Below are 27266 nucleotides of genomic sequence, written 5' to 3' on the forward strand. Positions count from 1 at the left end.
CTGAGTGACAACTGAATCATCTAATTCTAGATAGGATTACTCAAATGAATCATTACACATTTTTGATATTTCATGTGGAGAGCCAAATCTTCCATATTGTGGCTGATTAGGGAAAAAAAAACAACAAAAAAACTTGAGTAAAGCCATAAAATGAAAGCACTGATAGAGCTGTAAGCTAATAAGTTATATCCAGTTTCTACAGTGTATAGTTTACAGATTGTAAAGATATATATTCTCATAATCTGCCGGGGGCAGGAAATTGTCTCTTATACTTGAGTATGCATTTAGTTTTACCACTGAAGCAACATAGAAACCAAATGAATCTCATAAAGAAAATAAAATAACTTTTTAATTCTTAAAAATGATGGGATTTAATGGGAATATACTGTTTTTATATTTGCAGTGTTATGAATGTGAAATGTTCCATTAATTAGCGTGTACCCCCTTCTAATTTTGAGCTTACTTCATCCTTTGCTGTTATAAAATTTTTTTGTTACCCCCTCACCTAAGGCTGCTTTCTTGTTTTTATTACCTTGCTTCATTCATTATCTTCAAAACATTTAAAAGATAAATCATAAGAGATTAATATCTGAATCACAATTTATCTAGTTGAGTTGGGCCAGTTATTTAAACTAACTTTAGTCAGTGAACCCCATGTTTCATATGGGATTTGCCTGCGATTCTGTGCTTGATTTTAGCGCAGAAGGCCAAGAAATGATTACCTATAGTTAATTCTTAGGCTATGAACTTAAGTCTTAGAATTTATGTTGAATAATTTTAGTGACTATCTTTTTGTTAAAGCTGACAATAAACACTTCAGGCTGCTTTCTCTAAATAGTATTAGCATAGGGATATTTGGCTGATGTTGACTGTTTAGGGTTTAAGGTTTAAGGGTTATTTTGTTAAAGGAGAATGAGTGTCAGCCTTATTTTAAAGGCCTTCCTGGCTCACCATTTTATAATAACTGCTTTCCTATGGGTCTTTCACAGAATCCTGCTGCATCACAGAAGCTAGAAGTTCTGATGTTCCATTGAGCTCACAATGGAAAGTCTTGGCTTGATTGGTAAGAGCTGCACTGAAGGGTGCATCTTACTTACTTACCTTGGAAACAGTGAGGCAGTCAAGAGCTATGTACTATCCAAGCTGGTCTCAACTCTCTCCCATCTGATGGATTCACCTTCCATATTGACCAAGGAAGTGTGACAGTTGTATATATATATTTTTTTTTTATCAATTTTATTACTTTTTAAAAGTGACATTTTAATCTTCATTGTCAAGTAAGTTAAAGTTTCTTTTAAAATAATGAATTTTAAAAAGATTAACTGTTTCGAAATCTCTGATTCGTTTCTCCTCAGTACTAGGTCTTGGTAAAAATCAGTTTATTGAAGTCCCAGATAGTTAGAGGTCCCATACCTAAATAAGTATTAAGTTGCTCAGTTCCCCCAAGTTATTTTATATATCTAGTGGCCTTAATTGAAAAAAAAAATCAGTATCAAAGCATTATGGAATTTATTTTACCTATTAAAAATAGTAGAGAGATATGTGACTGTATTGTGAAATCACTTTAAATAGTAAAAACCACACAATGAAGAAAAAGTTGAGATTTTAAAATATATACGTGTAACAAAGTAATATCAGCCTGTGAAACTCTGAGCTACTGTGACTCTTCTTTTCTATGGAAGTTATTTTCAAAGGTATTCCTTTAGGAAACTTTTAACTTTTAAAATACGACAATAACATTTAAAAATTAATTTTAATAATGGTTACTTAAATGCATAGAGTTTTCCGAGTCTGAGAATAAAATGTATGCTTGCTTTACTGTTATCTGATTATAGTGAACTGATAATTTATAAGATTTCACTTAAACGTTGAATTAAAATTGAGGAAATGTAGTACATATTATCCGGTTGCAAGTTTTCAAGAAGGGAACTTACTCTTTAATTTTACTTTCAATTAGTTAAAAATTAATCTGAAATCTTTCCTGTTTTAAGCATGTTTCCTTGTTAGCCTATTAAATCTGTCTAGAATATTTCCATCTCCTTTCTTCTTTTAGTAAGTATATGACTAAATGTTGCTTTTATGATGTGAGCATAAATATAAGGCCTTTGAACCATTCTCCTGATTGTCATTGTCTAGGATTGTACACATAGTAAAATGTATACAATTAACTTGAATGTGTATTTACTATAGGATATTTAAATATCAACAAAATCTTAATGCCAATGAGATGATTCGGTTTTAGTTATTTTTCCTCTTTGCTGTGCTGTACTTTAAGTCTTATGGCATACTTGTTAACAAATACAAAATCTAGATTTAAGAATGGTAGTCAGGTTGGAACATATTCTTCTTAGCAAAGTAAATGAAGAATGGAAGAAAAAGTATCCAATGTACTCAGCCCTACTATGAAACCAAGTTATAGCTTATCCAGCTGTAGCCCAAGAATATGGGGAAAGGGGAGCGGGAGAGGAAGGGAGGTCAGTGGGGAGGATGGGTGGAGGGAGGATAATTGATGGGACCATACCTACGGTGCATCTTCCAAGGGTACATGTGAAATTTACTAAATGTAGAATATAAATGTCTTAACACAATAGCTAAGAAAATGCCATGAAGGCTATGTTAACCCAGTTTGGTGAAAATATTTCAAATTGTATATTAAACCAGCACATTGTACCCCATGATTGCATTAATGTACACAGCTATGATTTAATAAAAAAAAAAAGAATGCTAGTCAGAATACAGTTAATTATGGTTTTACTAAGTCAGCAGAATAGACTATGGAATATTCAAAATTGGATGTTTAATTTCAAATATATTCTCAATTGCTAATCCAAAAGAGTTAATTATTGTAAGGTTTAAAGAAAATTAAATTTGTGGTAGTATTCAGAACTTGCTAAATGTGAGTACATATATAGAAAGTAAAGCAGGATACTTTATCTGACCTTTTCAGAAAAATTATATCTTCAGCCAGTATTAGTATAGCTGCCTTCACTAAGTAGCCATCTGGTCTGTGATTTCTATATGTTAATCAGATTATTGCAATAAAATATATTTTGACTATAAGCAGAAATTAAAATTGCTGATAGAATTTAATATGAAAGCTTAACTGAAGATGGCTAAGACTGCACAATTCTAGCTTATATATATGCTCATCTTCAATACATTATTAACTAAGAAATAGAAAAGATGCCCTACAAAATGGGAGTAATTTAGGAAACAAATCCTGGAAGATGTTACTTGGCAAAAGCATATTAGAGTTCAATAAATCTGGGAAACATATCAACTGGCTTAAGCAAAGTTACATTTCGTACCAGAAGAATCCCCAAATCTTAGTGATTTGTGGCAATTTATGTTCATGTCCCTCATGAGTCTACTGCCTCTCTGCTCCATATCCTCTTTGTTCCTGGACCAAAGCTGAAGGAGCAGCCTTTCTGGGATGTACAGGTCTTATGGTGGAAAGAGAAGAGAGTAATGGAACCATGGCATGGCTGTTAACATGTAACATGGCAGGTGTCGCTACCTCTCATATTTCATTGGCCTAAGCCTGTCACACAGTCAAGCCTGTGTGATGAGGTGGGGTGTGGCCATGTGAGAGGAGCATGGTAGGGAAAGGATGGTAGTGCATATACATATTTTAACTACAATATCTGCAAAATACCATTTGCTGGTTTTTCAGAGAGGGAAAGTACACTTAGTATGTTAAAGATCCTGGAAAGTCCTGCAGTAAATGAATCTGTTTAATGTAAAATTATTTGACTGTGAATCCTTTTGTTATTACATGAAACACTGTCTGTAACAAGTTTTAAGGAATAAGAAGTTGATACAATACAAGAGATTCATGATGTTTTGAATCTTAGAACTTTTTCTAACATTTAGGGAAAAGTTTATAGAGTACAGATTTACATTATTGTTTTAGAAGTAGTTTTAAAATGAATGAAAATTACTGCAGACTAGATCCTCTGCAGTTTGCATATAGAATTAGAGAAGGGATATATGATGCTCATAATAATTTCTTACCTATGTACTATAGGTCACAGAACTTTGACAGATGTTATTATATCAGAGGAAGAGAATGAGGAAGTGAGTGCTTTACCTTTTTCATTACTAATATGATAATTTTACTGGATATAATGGTCAAATCCCTTTGTCTACTTAAGTTTAATTTTAAGAATCATTCTAAAAATTAAGATTGCAGACACTGCAAAGAGCTTAAAAATGTATTCCAGGAGTTTTCTGAGGTATTCCACCAGATGTCATGTTCATATACTGTAACTTTTACATTATTTTCTCCTAAGTCTTCTAGGAAATTACTAGTACATAGAACTCCACAGCCAATATTGATTTGATTAATCTCATAGGTATTGAAAAACATTGTTACCAGAGCTGAGTGGATTAAGATGATTTAGAGATCTATAGTATACAGACAATGCTTTGATAGTTTATAGTTCTTTAAGATGGGGGGAAGGATTTTGGTTTAGACTTCTGTGTAATTTTTTTTTTAATATATATAATATAAGGTTAGAAGGTAAGACAGTATAGCTAAGCATAAGTTTTGGGTTCTGAGAAATCCTACTTTGGGCCTCTTTTATTTTTATTTATTTATGTATTTATTTTTGAGATAGGGTCTCTCACTCTGTTGCTGGAGTTAGAGTGTAGTAACATCATCATTGCAACTTCAAACTCCTGGGCTTAACGGGCTCTGCTTCAGACTCCTGAGTGGCTGTGACTACAAACTCACACTACTGTGCTTAGCTAAGATTTTTGTTTGTTTGTTTCTCTGTTGCCCAGGCTGTACTGAACTTCTGGGCTCATGAGATCCTTCTACTTTGGCCTCCCAAAGTGCTATAATTACAGATGTAAGGTCTTGTGCCTGACTGGCATTTTTAAAATAAAATAATTTGGTTGATAATTTGACCTTTCTGAAATTTTGTCTTATCATTTTAGTGTGAGGATAATGATCTCTATGTCTTAGGAGTGTGAGAATTAAATAAATTCTGTCACAGTTCCTGGCACGAAGAAGCACCTAAGAAATGATAGGTTAAAAAAGAATAAGAAAAATGTGATCAGAGTTCAAGATCTTGATGATATTCTTTCTATAAAATGCCTTTGATTGACATCTGACAGTGTATGCATCTAGAATGTGTTTGTGTATTTATATGTAACCCCCCCCCCCAAAGGGTTTAAAGAAAATTGTCCTGAATGCATAAGAGCTGATGCTTTCTTCTGTAGTTCTTCTGGAAATTGAAATTGGCTTTATCCTTACCATTGAGAGAGAGGGTGAATCCTGTAGAAATGTTAGGTCCTCTGTGTTCCAGTAATTCCCTTCTTGCCATAGAGAATTTAGAAGTGCCAAAGACAGAACGATGGTGAAGAGTGAATATACTGGTTGTCCTTCACTCTGAATATTAATGAGGTCAGTCAGCAACAAGTTGCTAAAAAAATCAGATCTTAGATAATTTTGAGGTAAGGTGCCACAGGAAATGGTGCCACTGAATTTTTTTTATTTGCCTCCTAGAGCAAATGCTATTTGGTTTCCGAAGGAGCTGGCATTTCTATTTCAAGATCTTTGTGTCACTGCTCTCCAATGAAGGTTTAATCCATTTAGATGCCTTGAGAGCATCTCTGTTGACATTGTCCCCTTGTACTCTCAGAATTCAGAAGAACATAGTATTATCTCTTATGATTCAAAGCCTAATCCTGTTTTTAAAAAATGACTTCGATTTGTTAACACATGTATATAAAACTATTTGGGGGAAATAACTTTTGAAATTGTTCTAAGCTCTTCTCTCTTTGAATGGAATAGCTATTGGTTACAGCTTTGTAGCTATTGAATAGTCCTCATTCAGGTGGACTATTAGTAGAGTAAAACTACCTCAGATATCCTTAGGGGTTGTATTAGTTTGTTTGGGCTGCTCTAACAAAATACCAGAGGCTGACTGGCTTAAACTAGACATTTATTTTAAGTTCACAGTTCTGGAGGCTGGAGGCTCACAATTAAAATGTTGGCAAATTTGGTTTCTGGTGAGGGCTCTCTCGGGCATGCCTTCTTGCTGTGTCCTCACATGGCTTTTCCTCTCTGTGCACACAGCGAGTGAGCCTTGGTGCTCTTCCTCTTCCCTTAAGTACACCAGTTCCCCTGGATTTGGGCCCCAACCATGTGACTTCTCTTAGCCTTTATTACCTCTTTATTATAGGCTCCGTCTTGTCATAGTGGAGTGTTAGGCTACAACATGGGAATTTTGGGGAAACACTATTCTCCCAATAATAGAGGTAGTTGTTTTCCTGTATCGAATAATGAAGTGAAAGTGTTAAAAATACTTCCTATATTATGTAATCTATAATCAAGAAATCTGTTTTATTATTATCTTCTAAGATTCTAAAGATATCTCTTATTAATATCTTTGAGGTAGGAGACATTGGAGATTACCAAATTCATATTTCTTCCTCTTTGAAGGCCTGTGCATGAAAATAAGATTCTTATAAGTGAAGGAATCAAGTCTTAGAACTTCAAAATCATCGTGATTTATGTAATTGAAGAATTACTTTATTGTAAAAATTGACTTCCTTGTGTATTTGAATGTATTTGAAAATTCTTTGAGGAACAGGACAGATACTCTTTTGAGTTATCACTGTTTCTGTTCACTATATCAAGCCAGTTCATACTTTTTAGGCCTTTTTTTTTTTACTTTGGGAATCAGTTGAGAATTCAAACAGGGAAATGGCGTATATTATTATGTAAGATTTTGGTAAACAGAAAAAAAAAGATTATGTATTTGCAGTAATTCCAGCAGAAGTCAAGGAGTCCTAAATCTGATGGATCTACCTATTTTCCTGCCTTTTTACTTACCTTCTTTGTTCCCCTCTTCTGTTCCCCTTCTTTCCTCCGCTATCAGCTCTTAAGTTAGGTAGTAGTGATTTGGATTTCTCAAGCGATGGCCTAAATGCAATGCATTGAGTTGAGAATGTCTCTGTACTACTTTCTGCTATACAGTAATTTACTATTAAGTAAATTAGTTGATGGGTTCTTGGAATTAGTGATGACTAAATAGTGTATTTATTGCTTGGATATTGATGTAGGCTCGTGTTTTATCTTCGGACGTTGTATGTGTTAGTGTGACTCTCTCTTCTCCATTACTGGAATAATTTTCAGTTTCTAGTGATGTGGTATCTGTGTAAAACAAAAAATATCAAAAGGAAACAAACCTTTGAGACTTAAAACACTTTGACGCAAAAGTCATTTTGAATATATAATAGTACCTCCATAGTTGACCATGTACCTACATTGACCATCTCCCTAAATTAACCACTTCCTTACATTGATCATCTCCTTAAGTTTACCTGATTTTCATAGACTGGACATGTCCTGCATGTATGTGTTGGTATAGTGGCCTAGTTCCTTGTGTTGACCACCTCTGTATATTGACCAGTTTGTTACAGTTCCTTGGGTGCTCGACTTAACAGAAGTTCTACTGTATTTATAACATTTATCAATTCACCTCTCTGTTTAAAGACTAAAAGGATAAACTATTGAGCAGTGATTTAATTTTGTGGATGTCACTATAATTAGTTGAATGGTATTTTTACTTTTTTGTTCACTTTTGATTTTATTCTTAACCAAAAGCTATTTATAAAATGTCTCAAACTCAAAAACTTTGTGTATGATGAATTTTAGCAGTATATTTTTTTCACCTAATAGGATCAATCTACTAATTGTGAAATTCATTAGTTAAGGACAGTATAAATATATTCAGGCAAAACTCCATCCATTTAATACTACCCTGAAAGGTGTTGGATAAAGTAAGTTATTTATATTAAAGTCTGTATCTATTTTCCTCTGTTTTTATTATAGAAAAGAATGTTTTCCTAGGAAAAATAAATAAATCTAATAGGGATAGAATTGTTCATAAGATTTCTCTCGAAATTTCATGCATTTTAGTATAAAATATGTAATGCACTGCATTTCCTGTATATTCTCTATATGTGCACACACACACATTGTATATATGAGCATTACATTTAGTTCTCTCATGGAACCTTCTTAAAGGGGTTAAGATGTGAAGGGACTTAAGTTTACACTAAAAAATCTTTATTTTTTATTTACATTTTATTTATTTATTTTTTGCAGTTTTTTTGGCCAGGGCTGGGTTTGAACCTGCCACCTCTGGCATATGGGGCCTGCCCCCTACCCTTTTGAGCAATAGGTGCCACCCCAAGTCATTATTTTTTGAGTGGCTATATTTCAAAAACCTAGTTGCTCAGTGAACATATTAATTCATAGTATTACAGTAATTTACGTTGTATGAATCTTGTATTCTGCATTCTGCTGAACATTGTGTTAATAAGCATCCTCTGGTCTATATGAGGTCATTATTTTTTCTAGACTGAGTTCAGGGAGAGAGGTATTCTTGTGCCTTTAAGTTGGAGTCAGTCCTATAATCAGTAAATGTTAGCAGGCCCAAGAACTTAAAATGAACTGCAAAAAATTCCTGGGTATCTATTGGCTCATTTGTGCTGTACACTGAATCAGGAAGTGTTTGTTAAGATGGGTTAGTCTTCTAACAAGTGCTTCTGTTAACACTTTACTGGCATCCCGGTGAGTGAAACACACATGAAGGTTGTGAGATTTAAGGTAGGCAAATTGGTTCCTTTGGGCTTTAAGAGATGTAATACAGTATTGTATTCCATTGATGTGTACCAGAAGGTTGACTAAAGTCTTCCTTTAGTTGTTTTATTTTGGGAGCTAATTTTAGGACATTTCAGTATCCAATTGGATCTGTGAAAATGATAGACAAGAATGTTGTATTTTGATTTTGAATTGACTTTTATACCTGCTTAGCTTAATTTGCAATTGTTCTGCCTCTGCTGTGGCTATGTTACTATTCTTTAAAAAACAGATAAATTAAAATCATAATGATTTCAGTGTTCTTTAACATTTACCATAAGTTCATTTATTACCAAAAGTCTCTCAAGGCAGAAGTATGTCACTTCAGGTAATGTTTTAAGGTACTAAACCGTTACCAGAGGCACTTAGAGTGCACATGTTTCTTGAGAGAGCCAGGGAGATGTGAAGGAACTGGCCTGTAACCTGGACCTCGCTGCCATTTATGTGGGGCTGCCCTAATCAGTTATGCCACGCTACCTACATTGAAGCACTGCCAAATAATAGAGACAGTAAAACCTATGCAATATGAGGTATGTCTGTGTGCAGAGTGGAGAATACACCCTTTATCCACGAGGCCTTGCTTGGTTGCATGTATCTCTGAAACTCTGTGCATATCCTCAGTATAGTTTTTGAATAGCACCGTGTTTCTAGCATTGTTAGAGTTACCAAATCATCAAATAGGTGTATTACAAAAGAGTCAATAGAGAAAAATTTGACATCAGCAGCTTCTGTCAGTGCCCTTAAATACCAAACCTCTTTTTATATCAGTCATTTTGTTGGGCCATTTGAAGAATGGAAGCATACAGATCATCTTTCAGTTCATTCAGTGGAATGAACATTTAAATCAATGTAATAAAGTTTTTAGGTTTGAATGTTTAGTTGTATCTGTTAAAATGATGAGTGTTGCCTTTATTATTCACTTTAAAATCTCACTTTTTAGAGAACATAAATCTTTCTAATAAGGCTATTATATCTTATTGATAGTAAAGATGTTCTAGTCATGTCTCTTTTTATGAGAATTTCCTTAATCAGTAAAATAATAGGATTTTTTTTTTTTACCAATTATTTCCATCGTGATAGTATATTTTATATATTGGAATATCTAATGTGCTCCTGAAAAAGTATTTTAGAACTTTTACTTCCAGGAGCTTATAAATTCCCGTATTTACCTCCAGACTGACCACATAATCCTCACTTTCATTTCCTTGGGATTTTGATATAGGTAGATAGAAACTTAAGGATTTCCTTATAGGAGAGGAATTTAAGTGAATCACTTTTTTTTTTTTTTTTAAGCTAAGGGCGGTCTTTTAGAAGCATGAGCTCTAGACCTAAGACTAAACCTAACTCAGCTGTTTTATTGTCATTGGATTGTGGGAAAGTCACTTAGCTTCATTGGTGAAATGGAAAAAATACAGACTATGTAAGGTTGTTAAGAGGATTAGAAGTGCTGGAGGGTGTAATGCCAGTGCAGCACATGGCAAGAACTGTTAAGAGAATGTGTTTGTTCTTAAAATGGGCAGTAGGTCAAAAATGAGCTCTGACTTTTTGGTGCTTAACTGTTCCTTGAAATTTAATTTCAGACTTGTTATTGTCTCCACAACGAGGAAAATGTTCAACCTCAAATTGCACATCTTTATTATGCTGAGAAAGTCTTTATTGAATACAAGATGCACTTGTTTTATATCATTAGGACAGAATAAATAACATTTAATACAGTTAAGAATCTGAAAATATTTTCTGTACAATTGTAAGGATAGATGTTTGATTTTATTTTAATTGTACATCCTTTAACAATTTTATGAAAGTTCAGACATATGAAAATATTAGTACATAAGGCATCTATCATTCAATGGAATATAGTTATTTAGGAATATTATTTCTGCATATCATTGGTATTAAAAAAATCACTCTGAACATGTAAACTTTTAAACATAACAATAAATTCTTACAGTCTAGAGAGTTTTTTCAAAGACTATAATTATTTTTATCAAAACAAAGAGAGAATGAATTCTTAATGAGAACTCATTAAGGATGGGAATTTAAAGTATGGAGAGCTCTTAAAAAATTATTACACCCTGATAATATAAAAAAATTTTTTTAAAATGAGTTAAATAGTTAATTAAATTATGACTTTACTCTGCTAGTTCATTCACACATTGGTGAAAAAATGCAAAACTTTCCTTAATTTTAAATCAGTGTTCATCTGCAGAAAATGCCATTTCTTTGAAAGTACTTACTTTATAATATTTTTCATGCACATAATCATAAAAACCAATATAACATGGTTTCCATCACTCGTATCAGTTATGATTTTGTTTATTAATTTTGAGTATCTCTCCGCAGTCAATATATCTAAACTTGTCTTCAGGATGATTCCATCTACGGTTCCATCTGAAACTGTTAGCGTGTATGTGTTAGGTGTCTGTGTTCCTTTTGTAGCAGTCTTGCCTTTTCTTAGTTGGGTATGTAAACATCTAAGCCATAAATACCATGCATAGATTTTAGACTTAAATAGAAAATCATTACTATACATTGAGAAATTTAAACCTTTCCAGTCCACTTGTGAGAGTATTTATGCTCAAGTTCTTTAGTGTTTTTCTAGTTCTCTTCCGTTTCTTTTTAGAAACTGAACTGTCTTTGGTAATCCCACTGGAAGAATGTTTTGCTTAAAGACTAATATATTTTGTTTCTCTAATATTTCTAATAAATATTTGCTAGAATTACTATGCAAAGCAATGTGTTAGACACTGTCACGGTCATAATATGCTAATATAAGGTAAACTCTACGTAGGTGCATATGAACCTCATTAAGAGTTCTAAGGAAAATTCTAAATCCCAGTGGGGATATCCAGGAAGACTGCACAACAGGGGAGGTACACAAGTCTGGAAAGGCGAATAGATTGTTTTGCCAGTTGGATGGGATATAGGTAAAGTTAAGATGGGAAACTTTAGTGAAAAGAAAGGCTCACGTAAAATGGTCTTGAATGTCAGGATGACTTTATTTTTTCTCCCTGCAAGAGGCAGATGAACCACTGAAAATTTTTGAGGAGATGATATAAATGGGGTGGATGGGAAGGAAAAAGAGGTAGGCTTTGGAAACAGTGATTTAGGGAGCTTTGTCATTATCTCGGTAAGAAGAAGTTGGTTGTTCTAGTAAAATGTCAACAGTTGTAAATAGGACTATTAGGAGAAACATTGTGAAGTTATACTCTGGATGTATCTTGAGATATCCTGGATAAAAGTGATTCAATTCAAAAAATCAAGTAAGTCTTTTCAGAGTACAGGCAGAAATGAATGCGTTCTTAGTTTTAAGGATCCTTTCAATGAATATTTTCTGAACCACTTTACTACTTAGCTTGTGTTTATGTGTGTTTCATAATTGTGACTTTAGCTTTCTCAAAGAATATGAATTGTATGTGTCTTTCACCTGAATCAATTTAGAAACTGCTCATTTGCAGAACTTAGAGACTGATGCTGTCTTGGGGATGTAAAGGAGTCATAGGAGGAGGGAAAGAGGGCAGTGGAGGGTGTGGAAAGGAAGTGAGAGATAAATTTTTAATTTAACTGTGAGTGTTCAGAAGAGTTCTAATAACTCCTACTGGAGAAAGGAAATAGTAGAAACTGATTTATGGGAAGGGAAGGTGAAGTTCGAGATAGATTGGATTTGAAACATAGAGAAGATATCCATGTGATTATGTTTAGGATGCAGTTATAAATTTAAGATGAGTCTGGAAGAGATTCAGGCTGAAGATAGAGTTTTAATAGAGAAGTATCTAAAACTTCTGAAAATTGGTGAAAGCAGATAATATGCCTGAAGGACAGAAATTTTGAAAGTACCTGCCTATTCTTCATTAAGGGGAATCTAAGGGAAAGACAAAAAATCAGATTGGTGGTGGGAAAAGCAATAGGGTATAATGTTGTTTGAGATGAGGAAGAGTTTTAAGATGGGCAGTGTTGAAAAATTTAGAGAAAACTAAATGCTTAAAGTTAATGGTTGGGTTGATGATTAAAAGTTGGGTTAATGATTCAAGGGTAAACATCCTTTCAGAGAAAGCACTTTTTGTAGAGTGGTCAAGACAGAATCTGTGTTGTATAATGTTTCAAATATTACCCTCTTTAGTGCCAAGTTCTTGATTCTCTTTTTATCTGAAAGAGCATATGTTAAATCACTGTCTTCATGTAGTAATTTATAATAATTTACAAATCTACTCTCTGGGAGCCTAGAACTCATCTTCTATAAATGTATTAATAGTTGTAATGTTCTTTTCTTTAAATACATTACTTTATAGTTTGAAGTCAAAGCTTATCCAGGTGCTAATATCATTTCCTCAAATGCACTGAAATGACTTTCTTTAAATGCCATCAGTAAACATACTTCTTAAATCCCTCACCCACAGGAGTTTGATTTATCATAATTGACATTACAGAGGGATGAATAATGAATTCTCTGTCATTGCCAACTATTCTTTTATACTAAGTATAGTGATACTTTAAGTAAGGGCTACTGTTTTAATAAAAACCCTTTACAAAGCTCTTTAGAGTAGTTGGGCAACCTGCATATTTAGTTTCTAGGCTGAAAACCAGATTTATTTGCCATTTTTGCTTTCATCTGCAGAGAATGGTAGTTAAGGTATAAAAGACTCATTCTAGGTAATAATGATTATAATGATAAAAACTGCAACTGTTATTGGGATTGTATGTGCAGATTTCTATGTTTATTTCCCCTAATCTTCACAATGACCTTTAGACATAGGTGTCACTATTCCCATTTTATAAATGAGAGAACTGTGACTGAGAACATTGTAAATAAATCATGCTTTTTGACTAAGTAAAAGCAGAGTGAGGATTCAAATCCAACTTCAGAGATTGTTTTATAATTGGTCTGTATAATTTTATGGTATATTTGAAATTTGAGTTCTGTATAGTTCTATGATGTATTTGAAATTTGAGTTGTGATACCCTTGTGTCAACTACTCACCCTGGTTTGGGAACTCAGTGCCTTATACTTTCTTCCTCTTTTCCACCAACTCCAGAAGAATCACCACTTTTCATTTGCTTAAATAAACATATTACCATATGCTATTGTTGATTTGAGTCTTTATATTTAATACTGTTATATATAATCTTCACACCCAAGAGATAGGTATATTTTCCCCAAACCTTTTATTATGAAATTCATATAGCCACTATCTAGACTTAGGTATTAACGTTTTACTACATTTAATTACTTATCTGCCATTTCTTTCCGTGTTTTTTTTTTTTTTTTTGTAATTTTTGGCCGGGGCTGGGTTTGAATCCACCACCTCTGGCTTATGGGGTCGGCACCTAGGGTCCTTTGAGCCACAGGCACCGCCCGTTATCTGCCATTTCTTTATCCCTCCTCAATTGAACTTAATTTTTATGCATTTTAAATTATAGACATCAGCACACTTACTCCTGAATACTTGAGAGTGTATATTATTAACTAGGGATTAATATTTGTAAGTTTTGTCTTTTGATGTAAAATCTACAAAAAGCAAAATGAACAAATCTTAAAAGTATATTTTCTCAATTTTGATAAATACATACACCTATGTAACCCAAATACGTATCAAGATATAAAACATTACTATTGGTAGGTGTCTCTTTTTATTCCCATTTTTTAGATGAAGAAACTGAAGCACAGAGAGGTGAAATAATCTGCCTAAGGATACACTGCTAATAAATGGCAGAGCTGGATTCGAACTCAGGCAGGCTGGCTGTAGGGTTTGTGCTCCTAATCACAACACCACACTGCCTGTAGGTCATCTTAAGACACAGAGGGGGTAACACTGGGTTTACCGAGTGTAGAAATGTTGTTCTAGAAATGGCAGCGGTTCCTCGCAAGAGACGTATGGCAGGAGAAATTAAGAGGGAAGTATAATATGATGGAGCAGTTTCTTTCATCAAAGCAACTAAGGTGAATCTCTGTGTAATATCTCCCTCTTAACTGGCTTTCTTGATTAATGTTTCCGCACATATTGGTGAAGCGATAGTCACTTTCCTAACAATGACACTGAGGTTCAGGAAAATCCTAAAGTGCCACTTGAGCAATTAAGGGTAAATTATGTTTAGTATAGTTCTGTATGAAGCATTTTTTACTCTATTAATAGAAAATTATTCACCTATATGTGATATGTACTGTATTACTCATTCTTGATTCTTCAGAATAATAGAACTGACCAATATGGGATTTGTCAAGTTAGGAAATTCACAAAGTTTTTAACAAAGAAACTGAACAGGATTTTTTGAGCTTTCCAAATAAATTGTGTAAAAATATAAGGATCAGAACAGATTATATTAAAATTCTCTTGTTTCTGGTATACAATACTTACGTGGACCATCCAGATGGAAAGAAATTCTTGAATTCTGAAGTCTCTTTCCTGCATTGTGTTCATACAAAAAACCGTGCCTTAAAGGTTGGCCAGTGCTCTTTGTTAACTACTCAAATGATAGAAAGGCAGCCCTCATGTGATTTTTAAAAAATCCTATATATTGCTCAAAAAAGCAATTAAAAGAAAAGAAAAAGCACACAGTTAACAAAGCCTAGCCCGTCACTAGAGGGCAGAGCAGTACTATACTTTAGGCCTTGTTAGAAAATTTCTGTTTTTAAAATTGCTGAACACGATGGAAAATACATCGAAGCACAGTTAAATAGAAATTTCTTCATGTTCTTATTGTCTTGTTTTACTGTGAAATCCAATAACATACTTAAACTTGTATCAAAGGAGCTTTTCTGGCAATTACATTATTGCTTCCAAAAAGGCATGGTTATTTAGAAAGGTATAAGTATCCCTCGAGAAAATACTAATGTTTGTAAAGAACAGTGCATTAAATAATTTCTACTCTACGAATACTCTGAAATTGGATTGCAGTGTAGACTTTAGGTGAGACATTATGAGAGCACAAGTGACTGAGACTGGTTCTTCACTAGTTGGTGCTCAGTTCTAAGTTCGTTAAAATGTGGAACACCCTTTCATCTTTCTCCTCCGCTGAAATACATGTACAGACAAATTAGCTCCTTTCTTAAATGCCAAAAATTTTGTCAAGGGACTACTTAATTTCACTTCCATTCTAAAGTTTTATTCTAATGTTTCCATTCTGATTCATTTTTTGATATATTTTTTAAATAGCCTAGTGAAACCTGAGTAATTCAGTGTCCTATAGGATAGAAAAGTTTTATCCTGAAGTATGTAGTTTTAATTTTATAAAAACAGTTTAGATTTATATAATATCCATTTCTAGTAGGACCTATATAGGATATCAGAAAAAGCGGTGGATTTTGGAATCAGAAGATTTGGGGTCTTAATTAGCATTTGCTTGTGACCTTGGGCAAGTCATATTACCTCTCTGACCTCCATTTTCTCAATTGTGTAAAATATTTCCTTACTTGAAACTAAGTTGTTTCGAGGATTGCATGGCGATATCAAGGATGAGACTTTATGAAGATGAATTTTAATGGATAAAGATAAAAGCTCAGAAAAACCTGAGCAAGGACTTTGGAATAGTTGATTATATCATAAATTTAGTAGCATGATGACACCTATCACATGAGTAACTAGTACCCAAAATGTAATTTCTTTTTTTTTTTTTTCCAAAATGTAATTTCAAAACCAAAACCCAAGTTCAAATTGCCAGCTTCCTCCCTGTCTCTGCATTTCTCTGGCTACTTAATCTCTCTATTATCTTCTCTTTTCACGACTCTCAGCTCTTCATTCTGTCCTCTGTTTATTTCTGTGTTCCCTCTCTGTGTTTCTCCTGACTGTCTCTGGTCTCTCTCTGTGTTTTTCTTGTCTCAGGCACCCTCAGGAAGACCCCAAGCCTCTAGCGGTACCTGGTATCATCTCCAGCATGTTGTAGATGTGGAGGATTCACTGGGATACTGAGAAATACCAGAAGCGAATTGTTCCACTGTAGTAAGTCAATCAGCACTTAATAAATGCCTCCTATTCACAGAGCATAATTGGTCCTAATTTGCGGGAGAAGAATGAGTTAGGACACAGGGCAGAAGAAATAAATTTGTAAACTTTTCTCAATGGTTCTTGCAGGCTGGACACACTCGCAAACAAAAACAACAGCAACAAATTAAAAAGCCAATCAATAATTATATAAATGCATTGTGTTGTATGTGTGCTGAAGGAGCCCAGGGTTAATGGAGTAGACAAAGCCAGGTGGTATTAATCAGGTTTCCTGTATGAGTTTAAAATTAGGTTTTGAAGTATGGTTGGAAGGGAGAAGAGGAAAGAGAAGGGTGGAAGTGAGTAATTTCTGTGGGGTTTGGCAAACCTGTTCACTTGCTTGCGAGTGAATTCCTAACGGGCGGAGGGAAGTGAAAAGATAGTGTTGAGTGTCAGCCCACCAACACCTAACTACACTTAAACTTTTAGTCTTAGAGAAGTTTAGGCTATGAAAAGAAGTATAGCCAAGTTGAGACGTTCAAAAAACATAATTGGTATCTGTTGCCAGTTTTAGGATTTATAGAGTATGTGTAATTATAGAAGTAATGAATAAATACTGTGAGGTAAAATTAATACAAACTCTGAGACCATGAATCAGGGATACATTTTTTTAGCTGAGATGAATTGAAATAGTAAACCACAGTATAGCAATTTTGTTGCATTTTCATGTTAGAAATTAATTTTTGCTATAGTAATTTAGATAATAGATGCACCATGGTTTTCAGATTTGGATATCAGACAGAGCTGGATGGAGTTTGAATCCCAGCTCTGCTAGCTGTGTAACGTTAGGCAATCTGCTTAACGAAACTTAATCTCGGTTTCCTTATGTGTAAACTAAGGTTGAAAAGATTTACTTCAAAGAGTAGTATGAATTAAAAGAGAGAATTTTGTAAAGTTCTGAGTATGTGCCAGGTACTTGTTAGTTAACACATTCTTAACAAATATCTTTAAAATAGTTAAATGTAGTAGTATTTAACTATTTTTTAGAAAGTCAACTATAAAGTGTTTAGAAAGTCAGCTCTAGTGTTTAGAAACTGTTTAGAAAGTCAGCTATAGTGTTTAAAAAGTCAGTCCGTGGTGTTTAGAAAGTGCTATGTGAGAATATTTATAACATGTAGAGAAGCTACAAAGGATGACATTTACCTGAGTAACTGAGTACCTGCCACTAGCTTAGGGAATCGACCATTACTGGTATCTTTTAAATCCTCCCTGCGCCCAGCGCAGATTCCATCACCCCTCTTTATCCCCCACCAAAAAATCCTGACAGTCCTGGATGTAGAGCTTAATACTTCCATGTTTTTCTTCATAGTTTTTCACATATTTATGAACCTTCTGCATTAAGTTTTGCTTGTTTTTGAGTTCTGTATAAATAATACAATACCATATGTTTCCTTCTGCAACAGCTGTTTTTCCATCCCACCATCATATTTGTGGGTCATTCTTGCTTATACTTGTAATTCGTTGATGATCATCGATAGTGATAGATATTTCATTGCATGAACATATCACTACTTACTTTCTTTTAATGGCTACTTAGACTATTTCCATTAAATCTGCAGAGGAAGAATTCTTGAGTTCCGTATTTACCCTCCTTATGTATTTCTAGGATATATGTTCAGGAGTAGAACTTAGGTCAACTTCAAACTTCACAGTACAATGCCAAGTGCATTTCATAGAACTTACTGCATTTTATGCTCCTACTAACAGAATGTAAGTATTTTCTCTCTCTCTCTCTAACTGCAATTACTTTTTAAAAATTATTAGATTTTTGTTTAATATATTCACTGTATCTTTATGGATGGTTCCCTGTAAATATTACTGTATCTGGTCAGAAATTTAAAAATAGAAAGGATTTTTTAAGTTACCTTAACAAAAACCCTGATGACCCTCAGGTAATCTGCCTATTCTGACTTAAAAAGACTGTGCAGAGAAATGCTCATTTCCTTTTCCTGATTTCTTTTTCCCTTAATTTGAATTGAGATAGAGAAAGAGTGACCCACAGAGGACTGTTTGCAAGCTGCAATGATTTGATCAACCCATGTTTTATTCTGGTTTGCAAAAGTTCCAAAAACTTGAGTAAATGACTCAAATTGTGTCTGCCATTCTCCCTTTCTCTATCCTTCACCCACTTTTATTTTTTCTTAGCTAATAATTCTTTTGGTATCTGATTGTACTTGAACACTCTGTTCCAATTTTAATATCAAAAGTTCCTTCTAACTTTGTAATGAGTACTTGGTGGTTTGTAATTTTAGTTGATCTCAACATTTTTCCTTATATCAAGCTTGTTGCCACTTCTATATCCATTTTGTGAGGTTTTGCAGGGAGATACATCAGAATCTAGCCTACTGCCTTGTACAGTCGATGTTTATTGAATGCAGAAAGGAAAGCCTGTAAATGCAATAAAAACTGAATTACCTTGCCCCTGTTCAGTGACAAGAATTTATCTAAAAGCAAGGGGCAAAAATCCATGAGTACTGTAAATAGTTTTGCTAGTGAGTAGCTTTTTAAACCATAAACAAGTCACTTTTTCTTGAGCTTCACTCTTTTTTTTTGAAAAATAAGAATGAAGACCAGTGGTCTGTAAGATTCCTTTTGACTCCAATATTATGTATTCCATCTTCTAATCAGAATGAAAAATACTTTATCTCCTATTTCTCTGTACCACTACCAGAGCCTGATCAGCGACCTATCAAGTTATTGTCTCTCATAACCCCATTAAGTAGGGCATATCTAGAATTTCTCTTCCTCTCTTTGTTATTTAGGATTGATTTGTTCTAGAGAAAGAATACATTTATCTTTCTTTGAGAAAATGGAGTAGATGTCCTTGGCTCCCTACAGTTATTCCTCAGGCACTGTTCAGTGCAAAAGCTTGTTACCTGTCTGCTCTTGTTCTCCTTCTCTCCCCCCAACCCTACACCTGTGACCAACTCCTACCCTTTGTTATTTGCTGTACAGCATAACCTCATGTCTTTTCTCCTACTCTGATTACCATCTTTGAGTGTTGTTTTTTCCTGTTGGGCCTTTCCTTGGAGTCAGTGGGTCTGTGTTCATCTAGTGCTAGAGGCAAGTTGTTACTTTCTTTCTGCTGTGCTTTGTCTGCTAGGGACACCTCCACTCCAGGTAAATGATGAGAGGGCTTGACTTCTTTTCCTTGTTGCTTTCATTCACTTTTCCCATCGCTATTCAGAGACTCCACCTGAGATGGATTAGTGCTGAACCATTTTCAAAGAGTTGACTCTTCAGATTCTCATAGACTGGTGTCTTCTAAACATGTCACTTGTCCAGAATTCATTCTGTGAGTGCCTCTGAACTCTGCACCAAAGGCAGAAGGTGCCAGAGATCAGGCTACAAAGGGCAGAGGGCACAGCTTCCTCTTAACTCTACTGTAAACATGGCTTAATCACTACTAAGGGTCCTGGCTAGAGAACCGTGTATTTGACCTTTAATCATCAATGTCAAGTATTTATGACCATTATTAAGGGATAGAAAATAATCTCATCGTGATGTCATGGACCTGCTTTATGAAAATTCCACAGAAGCCTGGCAAATTTTAGGCTAGAATAAGGCAGGAGGATTTTGCAACAGAGAAAAGATGAAAAATAGAGAAACTTCTTTAACAATTTACTTGTAATAACTTTAGCTTAATTCTAAATCAAATTTGGAATTAAAAAAATTTTTTTTTTATTTTTAATGTTAAATTATTGAAAACGTCCTTATTAACCTCCCACTCCCAGCCTCTGCTGGGCTCTGTAGTCATGAGGAAAAAGAAGCCAGACTGTCTGATAATTCACCTCTCCTAACTGCTTACTTGACAAAACTCTAGGAAAACATATTATGCCAAGTGTTCAGTTCTCTAGAGAAGCAGTTAATACCATCCTATCTCAAGAAGAACAGATTACTTTTTGTTCCTCAGGAATTCAAGGAGAGAAACACCCTTTTATGCTTAGAAAGGAAAAATGGGAGAAATTACCTGACATGAAAATTTTACTGATAGGAGAATGCTTATGCTAACCATTATGTTGTGTCTTTGATTAATGTAAAAGGTTTGACCTGAGTATTCACCTTAATATTTTAAGTTATCAGTGATAGAAGCTTCTTTTATAGTATTTATTCATTTAGTGTTTTATTAATTTAGACAGGCTTAAAAATACTTCCTAAAACTTATAACATTCATTTAGTTCTTAATCTCTTCTGAGAGAGAACCATGTATTCTCTAATGATTTAAGTAGCAGTAAATATTAAAAATGAACTTTACTATTAATAAAGTTGGACCATTCTTAACAGTAGAAAAATGTATAAATATGTAAATGTGTATTATAAAATTTTCTTCTGAGGAGGCTGAGAAAAGCATTTATGTATGCATTGAATCGGCTTAATTTGGAAAAAGTTTTTTAAATGCTAAGTTAGGAATAAATTTTGAGCTACATATTTAATTTATATTACTGTTTTTTACGTTATACAGCAAGGTCAGTAACAAAAATATTATATACAGTTAAGATTTATATAATTATTCAAGTAAGTATATCAAAATAGATTTATCTGTATTATTAAAGAGCATTTTATTAAACTAGTTCTGAGTAGCTTCATTCAAATTTAGGTGTTGCAGGAATGACAATATTCATTTTGTCTGGGAAGATTATATTTGAATAAAAAGACAAATGTTCAAATGGGTCAATAATTTTGGTAAAAAAGAAGTAACAGATTCCTGAAGTTAATTTCCTAGTCTATTACCATTCATCATTTTAGCTGTAAAATCCACATTTCTGAAAGGCTCATTTGGTTATATTAAATCTGAAAAATAAATCACTGAGTTTTTTGTTTTTTAAACAATAAAAGCAGAGCAGCTGTGCTTTAGTATTGGTATTTGTTTTGAGGAATTGGGACCCTTCTGGGAAGCTCACCGAGATACAGTGATATTGTTAAAGATCACTGAATATGGTTTTCTTCTGTACACGTCACACTGTATTCTCCCACCAAATCTCACTCAGAATCTGTGTGTTTCTTTGGTGCTCAACCAGTGAACCCTTTACTCCTTTTCCCTGGGCTGGCCAATCACAGTGTCTCCTTTGAACAGTGGCACCCATTGCCCTTAGATTAAGGTCTGTTTTGTGTTTAGAGGACTCTGGACTGCTGTTTTCATCCATTTGTAGTTATTTGTTGTTACTAGTCCTGACTATAATAAACCACCATGTTTACTATAAGTGGTAGATAGCAGTGTAGCTTCTGTGAGCCTAGAGCTGCCCAGTAAACACAAGGTTTGCATTTTCATTGCTTGGTAGCCTGCCAGCTGTTAACAACTACACTGGACCTGGGTAAGTTGGTGCTGTGGAACTCTTGGTGCTCTGGAACTCTCATCTGAGAACTTCTAGATTTCATTGCCAAGGCAGGAATGGGCTTGATTTTCACTGCATGAAGTCATGTAGTCAGCTGTTCTTTTGGGATTAGAATTCACGGAGTCAGGCTTCCTTCTGCTCTTACTGGAGCTTGAGGATGGATTTGAATACGTTCCTTTTTCTTTCAAACATTAAAAAATGTACCAGAGACTTTCCTTGATTGTTTGAAATTATTTGCATTTAAATGGGTTACAAGATAGTTTTCCTCCAGAAGTTCTGGTTCTTTTATTCTTTGTACTTGATAAAGTTGATGAAATCATGATGGGATTGCATTGTCTTTTTTATTCTTTTATGTTGTTGAGGGAGCTTCGAAGACAAATAAGGTACACCTGCTTTTTCCTACCCCTCTCCCACGTTCAGAGGTCATAGTTGTGGAAAGGATAAACCATGGACAATTTTAAGGATGTAAATCTAGGATCTTCCATGCAGACTTTACTTTTATGACTCATCTGTAATTAAAAGGTGATGATGATGACCCAGATGTGTCAGAAGTAGAGGTAAGAGGCTAACAGTCACAGATTCAAAATTGTCAATCAAGACAATAATGCAAGAGGGTCATAAGGCGGTTTATGGCTCCTGCTGTAGAGTATCAGGAAATGTGGAGGAAGGAGATGTTATTTTGCCTAGGATCTTATTTGTCCTGAGGAAAAGAGTCATTTTAAATAAGGAATCTCTGGGCAAATGGTAGAGGGCAAAGCACTCACTTGCAGGGAGGTGGGCCTTAAATAAGTCTTCTGGGATATAGTAAAAGGAAAAGGAAGTCTGGAGCCATGTTTTGAGTTTGTGAATGAGTGGGGCAGGAGGGGCACAAAAATGTGGCGTACCAATCCAAGTAGTAAGTGGTCATTGAAGGTTTTCAATTCAGGGAGTGAAAGGTTCAAAGAATGGTAGTAAATAAATATGACAGAGATTAGTTTGGAATGGAGATGATAATTTAGAAACTACTGTGATCATTTTGTAGGTTGAAGTGGTGCCAAAGGGTTTCGAAGAAATAAGGAAATCTGCATTTTAAAAAGTAAATATTTAAGGCAGCACATGTTACTCACTCTAGAAGGTATTTTCCACATTTGTAATCTATTTCCTAATATTATCACCATCCCATGAAGTAGTAGGTACTAGCTGTAGACAAATGAATGGAGGCCCTCAGATAACCAGTAGAGGTCAAAATTCATAGCCATACCTAACTGGCAAGTCTAACCTTTCTATACTTACCCTCTCCTGACTCATGAAGTTTTGAAAAGGAAAAAAAGAGGAACTTTTTACTTCTTCTTTGGCATATATATTTTTAAAAATAGATCCAAATTAGAGTTATATTTATACACATGCTTATATACATGCTTACATGTATATCAGTGTACCTGAGTCTCAGTTTGAATCAGATGTTATGTATTAGACTTAGCTAATTAGATTTAACTCTTAATCATAGCATTTGAGAAAATACTCTTTTCTGATAATTTAGAGAAAATACTGGTTAACCAAATAGGTAACTAATACATTTTTATATCAGTTTACATATGCTAAGAAATTATATTTTCTATCAAACAGTATTTTTAGCATATGAGAAATCAAGGTAATGTCTTAGTTTTCAAGAATAAAAATTGTAAGGTTTCTTAAAGGATACGAAATTATAGCTAGATAGGAGGAAGAAGTTCTAGTATTCTGCTCACTGTTAGATCACGACAGTAACAAAAATATAGTTTCGAATAGCTAGAAAGAGGTTATTTAATGTTCCCAACACAAAGAAATGGTAAATATTTGAGTTAATATGTTAATCACCTTGATCTGATCACTCTACATAGTATAGATAGAAATATCATTATGTACCCCCAAAATGTGTATAATTACTATGTGACAGTTAAAAAAATAAAAATTAAAAAATATATGAAAACTGCAATGTTTAGGAAAGAAGCACTTCAGTTAATTTTCTTACTCATTAGAAGTAAGAAAGCCTTTTATTTTAATATTTGCATTTCAAATAAAAGCATGTTCTGTATACTTGACTGAATTAACAAATAGTGGAAGGAAGCTTGTTTTTTAAAGAGAGGGTAACTTTAACGATTATTTTGCAGTTTTAAAAATTCAGTCTATATGACATAGAGGAATGGATCTGAAGAAGTAGGTACTGATAACCCAGTGCATTGCCCACTACTGACATCAAACCTGCCACCTCTCCAGTCTCTGCACAAGATATTCTAGGTTGTTGTTGATTTATTTTAATTTCTGTAGCTTTTTGTGATTGGTCACTTTTCCCTAAAAGCAGTTTTTTTAAAAACGTGGTTGTGGAGTATCTGTTAGTAGTATGCTGAAATTTACATGTATAGTTCAGATGGCTGTTTCATCCTTAAGGCGACTTTCTGTTAAACTCTTTTTTTTTATTTTTTGGAGGTATCCTAATTTTTTTTTCTTTGTACAACCTGCGTTTGCTTCAGCAAAGATAGTTTTTAGGTTCACACACAGGAAGCAGCTGTCTGAAATATGTTCATTGACTCAGCTGAGTGTCTGCAGTTGCCCAACAAAAGTTATTTGATTTAGGGAAGTATAAAGAAATCAGAATAAGTATTCAGATTAGATTTTGGCTGCTATAATAAGCTTCTTGCTGTAACTTGAAGTTTTGAAATCCACATATAGTATATTTTTAGATTGAAACTTGGAGAGATTTAAGCCTAAACACCATTGAGACTATTAATAAGAGAGCTTAAGTGGTAGAACTCTTTTTGGTAGAATTATTTTTTGATCCTCGAAGGAAAACATTGAGTCTTCATCTTAAGATTATCCTGACAAGGGATACATCTCAATATTATTCACAAGATGAGAAAAAAATTGTAATTTTATGTGTGTTATTTGGTGAAAAGCAATGAATGCTCTAGTTCACTGAAGAAAATCAATTTAGAGAATGAAGTGGATAAGGCCAGAAGCATATTGAGAAAAATGTCCCAAAAGACTTCTAGGAACTGTAAAATTGAGTGCAGCATAATAAAACTATTCACACATTTTATTAGATCCATATAGGATTGCAAACAAATTGACTCTTTGAGAGAGTGTTGCTGTAAATATTTAGGGAGCAAAAGAGTGTTGATAAATCTCTGGTATAACTAAACATTCACAGTGAAATAGTGTGTTTAAAGAATAAATACTACATGTAGCAATGCAGGTTAATTTTAAGATTCTGATTTCTAAGATACTCTTCTTCTTGAAAATCTTATCTTCAAAGTCTCTACTTAGATTCTTTACCTTTGATAACTACAGAAAGGTTAATACAGTTTGAGAAAGTCTTAAACATCCAATGATGACCAGTGATAAAACTCACTTTTGAAGTTTTAAAATCCACTTGTAATGTATTTTTATGTTGAAATTTGGAGGCAAATTAGAAATGCTACCTCTGTTTGTATTAATTGAGGTGTTATCTTATGTCTAGACTATTGAGCCTTAGAGCAGATATCTTAGAGTCACTTGTGTGAAATCTCGAGTATCTCTTCACCTTAGCTCCTTAAGTGTAAAATAAGCGTATTGGTTACTTTACATGTTCACATTTACCTCTTTACATATACATATTTACCTCTTGGCATGGGTTATTTGAGAAAGATTGTTATTATCTTCAAATCACAATCTGAAAAGTAGTTATTGAGGGGATTTGATCTATTAATAGGCCCCAGCCAGGCCTGGTGGCTCACACCTGTAATCTCAGCACTCTAGGAGGCCAGGGTGGGTAGATTGCTTGAGCTTAGGGGTTCGAGACCAAGCTGAACAAGAGCGAGACTCTTATCTCTACCAAAAAAATAGAAAAACTAGCTGAGTATAGTGGCAGATGCCTGTAGTCCCAGCCACTTGGGAGGCTAAGGCAAGAGGATTGCTGGAACTCAGGAATTTGAGGTTGTTGTGAGCTATGTTGCCATGGCATTCTACCAAGGGCAACAGAGTGAGACTCTGTCTCACATAAAAAAAGAAGGGTCTTACCTACTTTATAGACATGTGATACAAAATGGTATTTTGAGTTAAAGTGGATCTAAGGTAATAATGATTGCAGTTTTCTAGTATAAGTTGAATGTGGCATTTCATGAAAAGAACCTATGTGGAAAAGTTCTCCTTTTTATAAATTGATATTATAAGAGACAGTAGATTAGTAAGATCCATTTTAATTTTTTTTTCCTTAGAAATTTCTCTCTCTCCAGTTAACATTTGTCCACTGTAAAGTCTTTGGAAAATTAGTGTAACATACCACTTGTAGAATTATTTTAAGAACTAAGAATGCTTTTTGTTAGAAATACATTTCTTAATATCTAAATATGGACCTTTTCAAAGCTTAAAAGTTTCTTTTTATGTAAAAGACTCATTGAACAGTTTGTATAAAAAAGGTTGTCTTGAGTGACAGTCTTCACAGTTCATTTCTGTTGGTGGGCAGACACAAACTGTTCTTTACAGAGTGGCGTGAACAAAAAATGTAAAGTTAATCACTCTATTTTAGGAAAAAAATGCATTCAGATTTACACGTGATGTAATTTGACCTAAACCATTAATAATAGTTAACCATGATACATTTCTCAAGGGAAAAGAGCCGGTAGATAAATCATCTATAATCCCTTAACAGTTGGAAATAAGTGTGATAAGAGCCTGTGAAGCATTCACATGTAAATATTTTTGAAAATTCGTTATATAGCTAGTATTATAGTAAAAACATTGCCTGTTGATTCTACTTGATTCTTTTAATAAGTTCCTAGTAACAGCTTTTGATACAGAAAGGTGTATCTAAATGTCCTAACACCCATGTTGTGTAATTCCTAAATCAGTGTCTCACTATTCTTTTAATTTTTCACAGATTATTCCAAGCATTCAATAGTAACAAAATAAGCTCTCCTTTGCATTAATTTTAAACTTTCATATCCCTTTGGAAGTTTTGGACTGGAAGCCTTTGCTCTCGCAGTGACTCTGGGGCCCTGGATATCTGGCTGTATGACTGATTTCAGTGTGTGGCTGCCAAGGGAAGGGAAGACACTGAGGACTGCGATGCATAGAATTGCTTTGACTCACCCTCTTCCTCTGGCAGCACTTGCAGCCTGGCGGCCGCAGTACCAAATCCATGTACTTGCACGTTTGAAAGCTGCTTTTCTTAGGCTACCACAGCAGTTTGTATAGAGGAGAAGCCAAAGTAAGGCGTCTACAGAGACTTGCTCAAAAGCAATTCACATGTCATCTACAAAGAACCCCTTTAGACTTGGTTCTAACACCGCACTCTTCAGACTT

At 34.2% G+C, this 27266-nt stretch overlaps 1 protein-coding gene across 9 annotated transcripts in view; it reads left to right on the forward strand.

Moving 5' to 3' along the window:
* The window catches only part of BBX (BBX, HMG-box containing), a 279317-nt gene that overhangs the window by 118530 nt on the left and 133521 nt on the right, over positions 1-27266 (forward strand). For 3 of the 9 annotated variants that reach the window (XM_003798195.2, XM_003798196.2, XM_023518216.1), the window contains exon 3: positions 990-1063. The exons of 1 other annotated variant lie outside the window; for it this stretch is intronic. Coding sequence is in view for 4 of the 8 variants with exons in the window: in XM_023518212.1 (XP_023373980.1) it covers positions 3991-4077 (87 nt within the window). In the remaining 4 variants the exon portion in view is untranslated. Of the gene's footprint in view, positions 1-989; positions 1064-3916; positions 4078-16476; positions 16594-27266 lie in introns of those variants that run through there. 5 more of the 9 variants (XM_023518213.1, XM_023518214.1, XM_023518212.1 and 2 more) reach the window with 3 other exon arrangements.

Source organism: Otolemur garnettii, unplaced genomic scaffold (genome assembly GCF_000181295.1).
Source record: "Otolemur garnettii isolate 467f Iridium unplaced genomic scaffold, OtoGar3 scaffold00131, whole genome shotgun sequence".
NCBI lineage: Eukaryota > Metazoa > Chordata > Mammalia > Primates > Galagidae > Otolemur > Otolemur garnettii.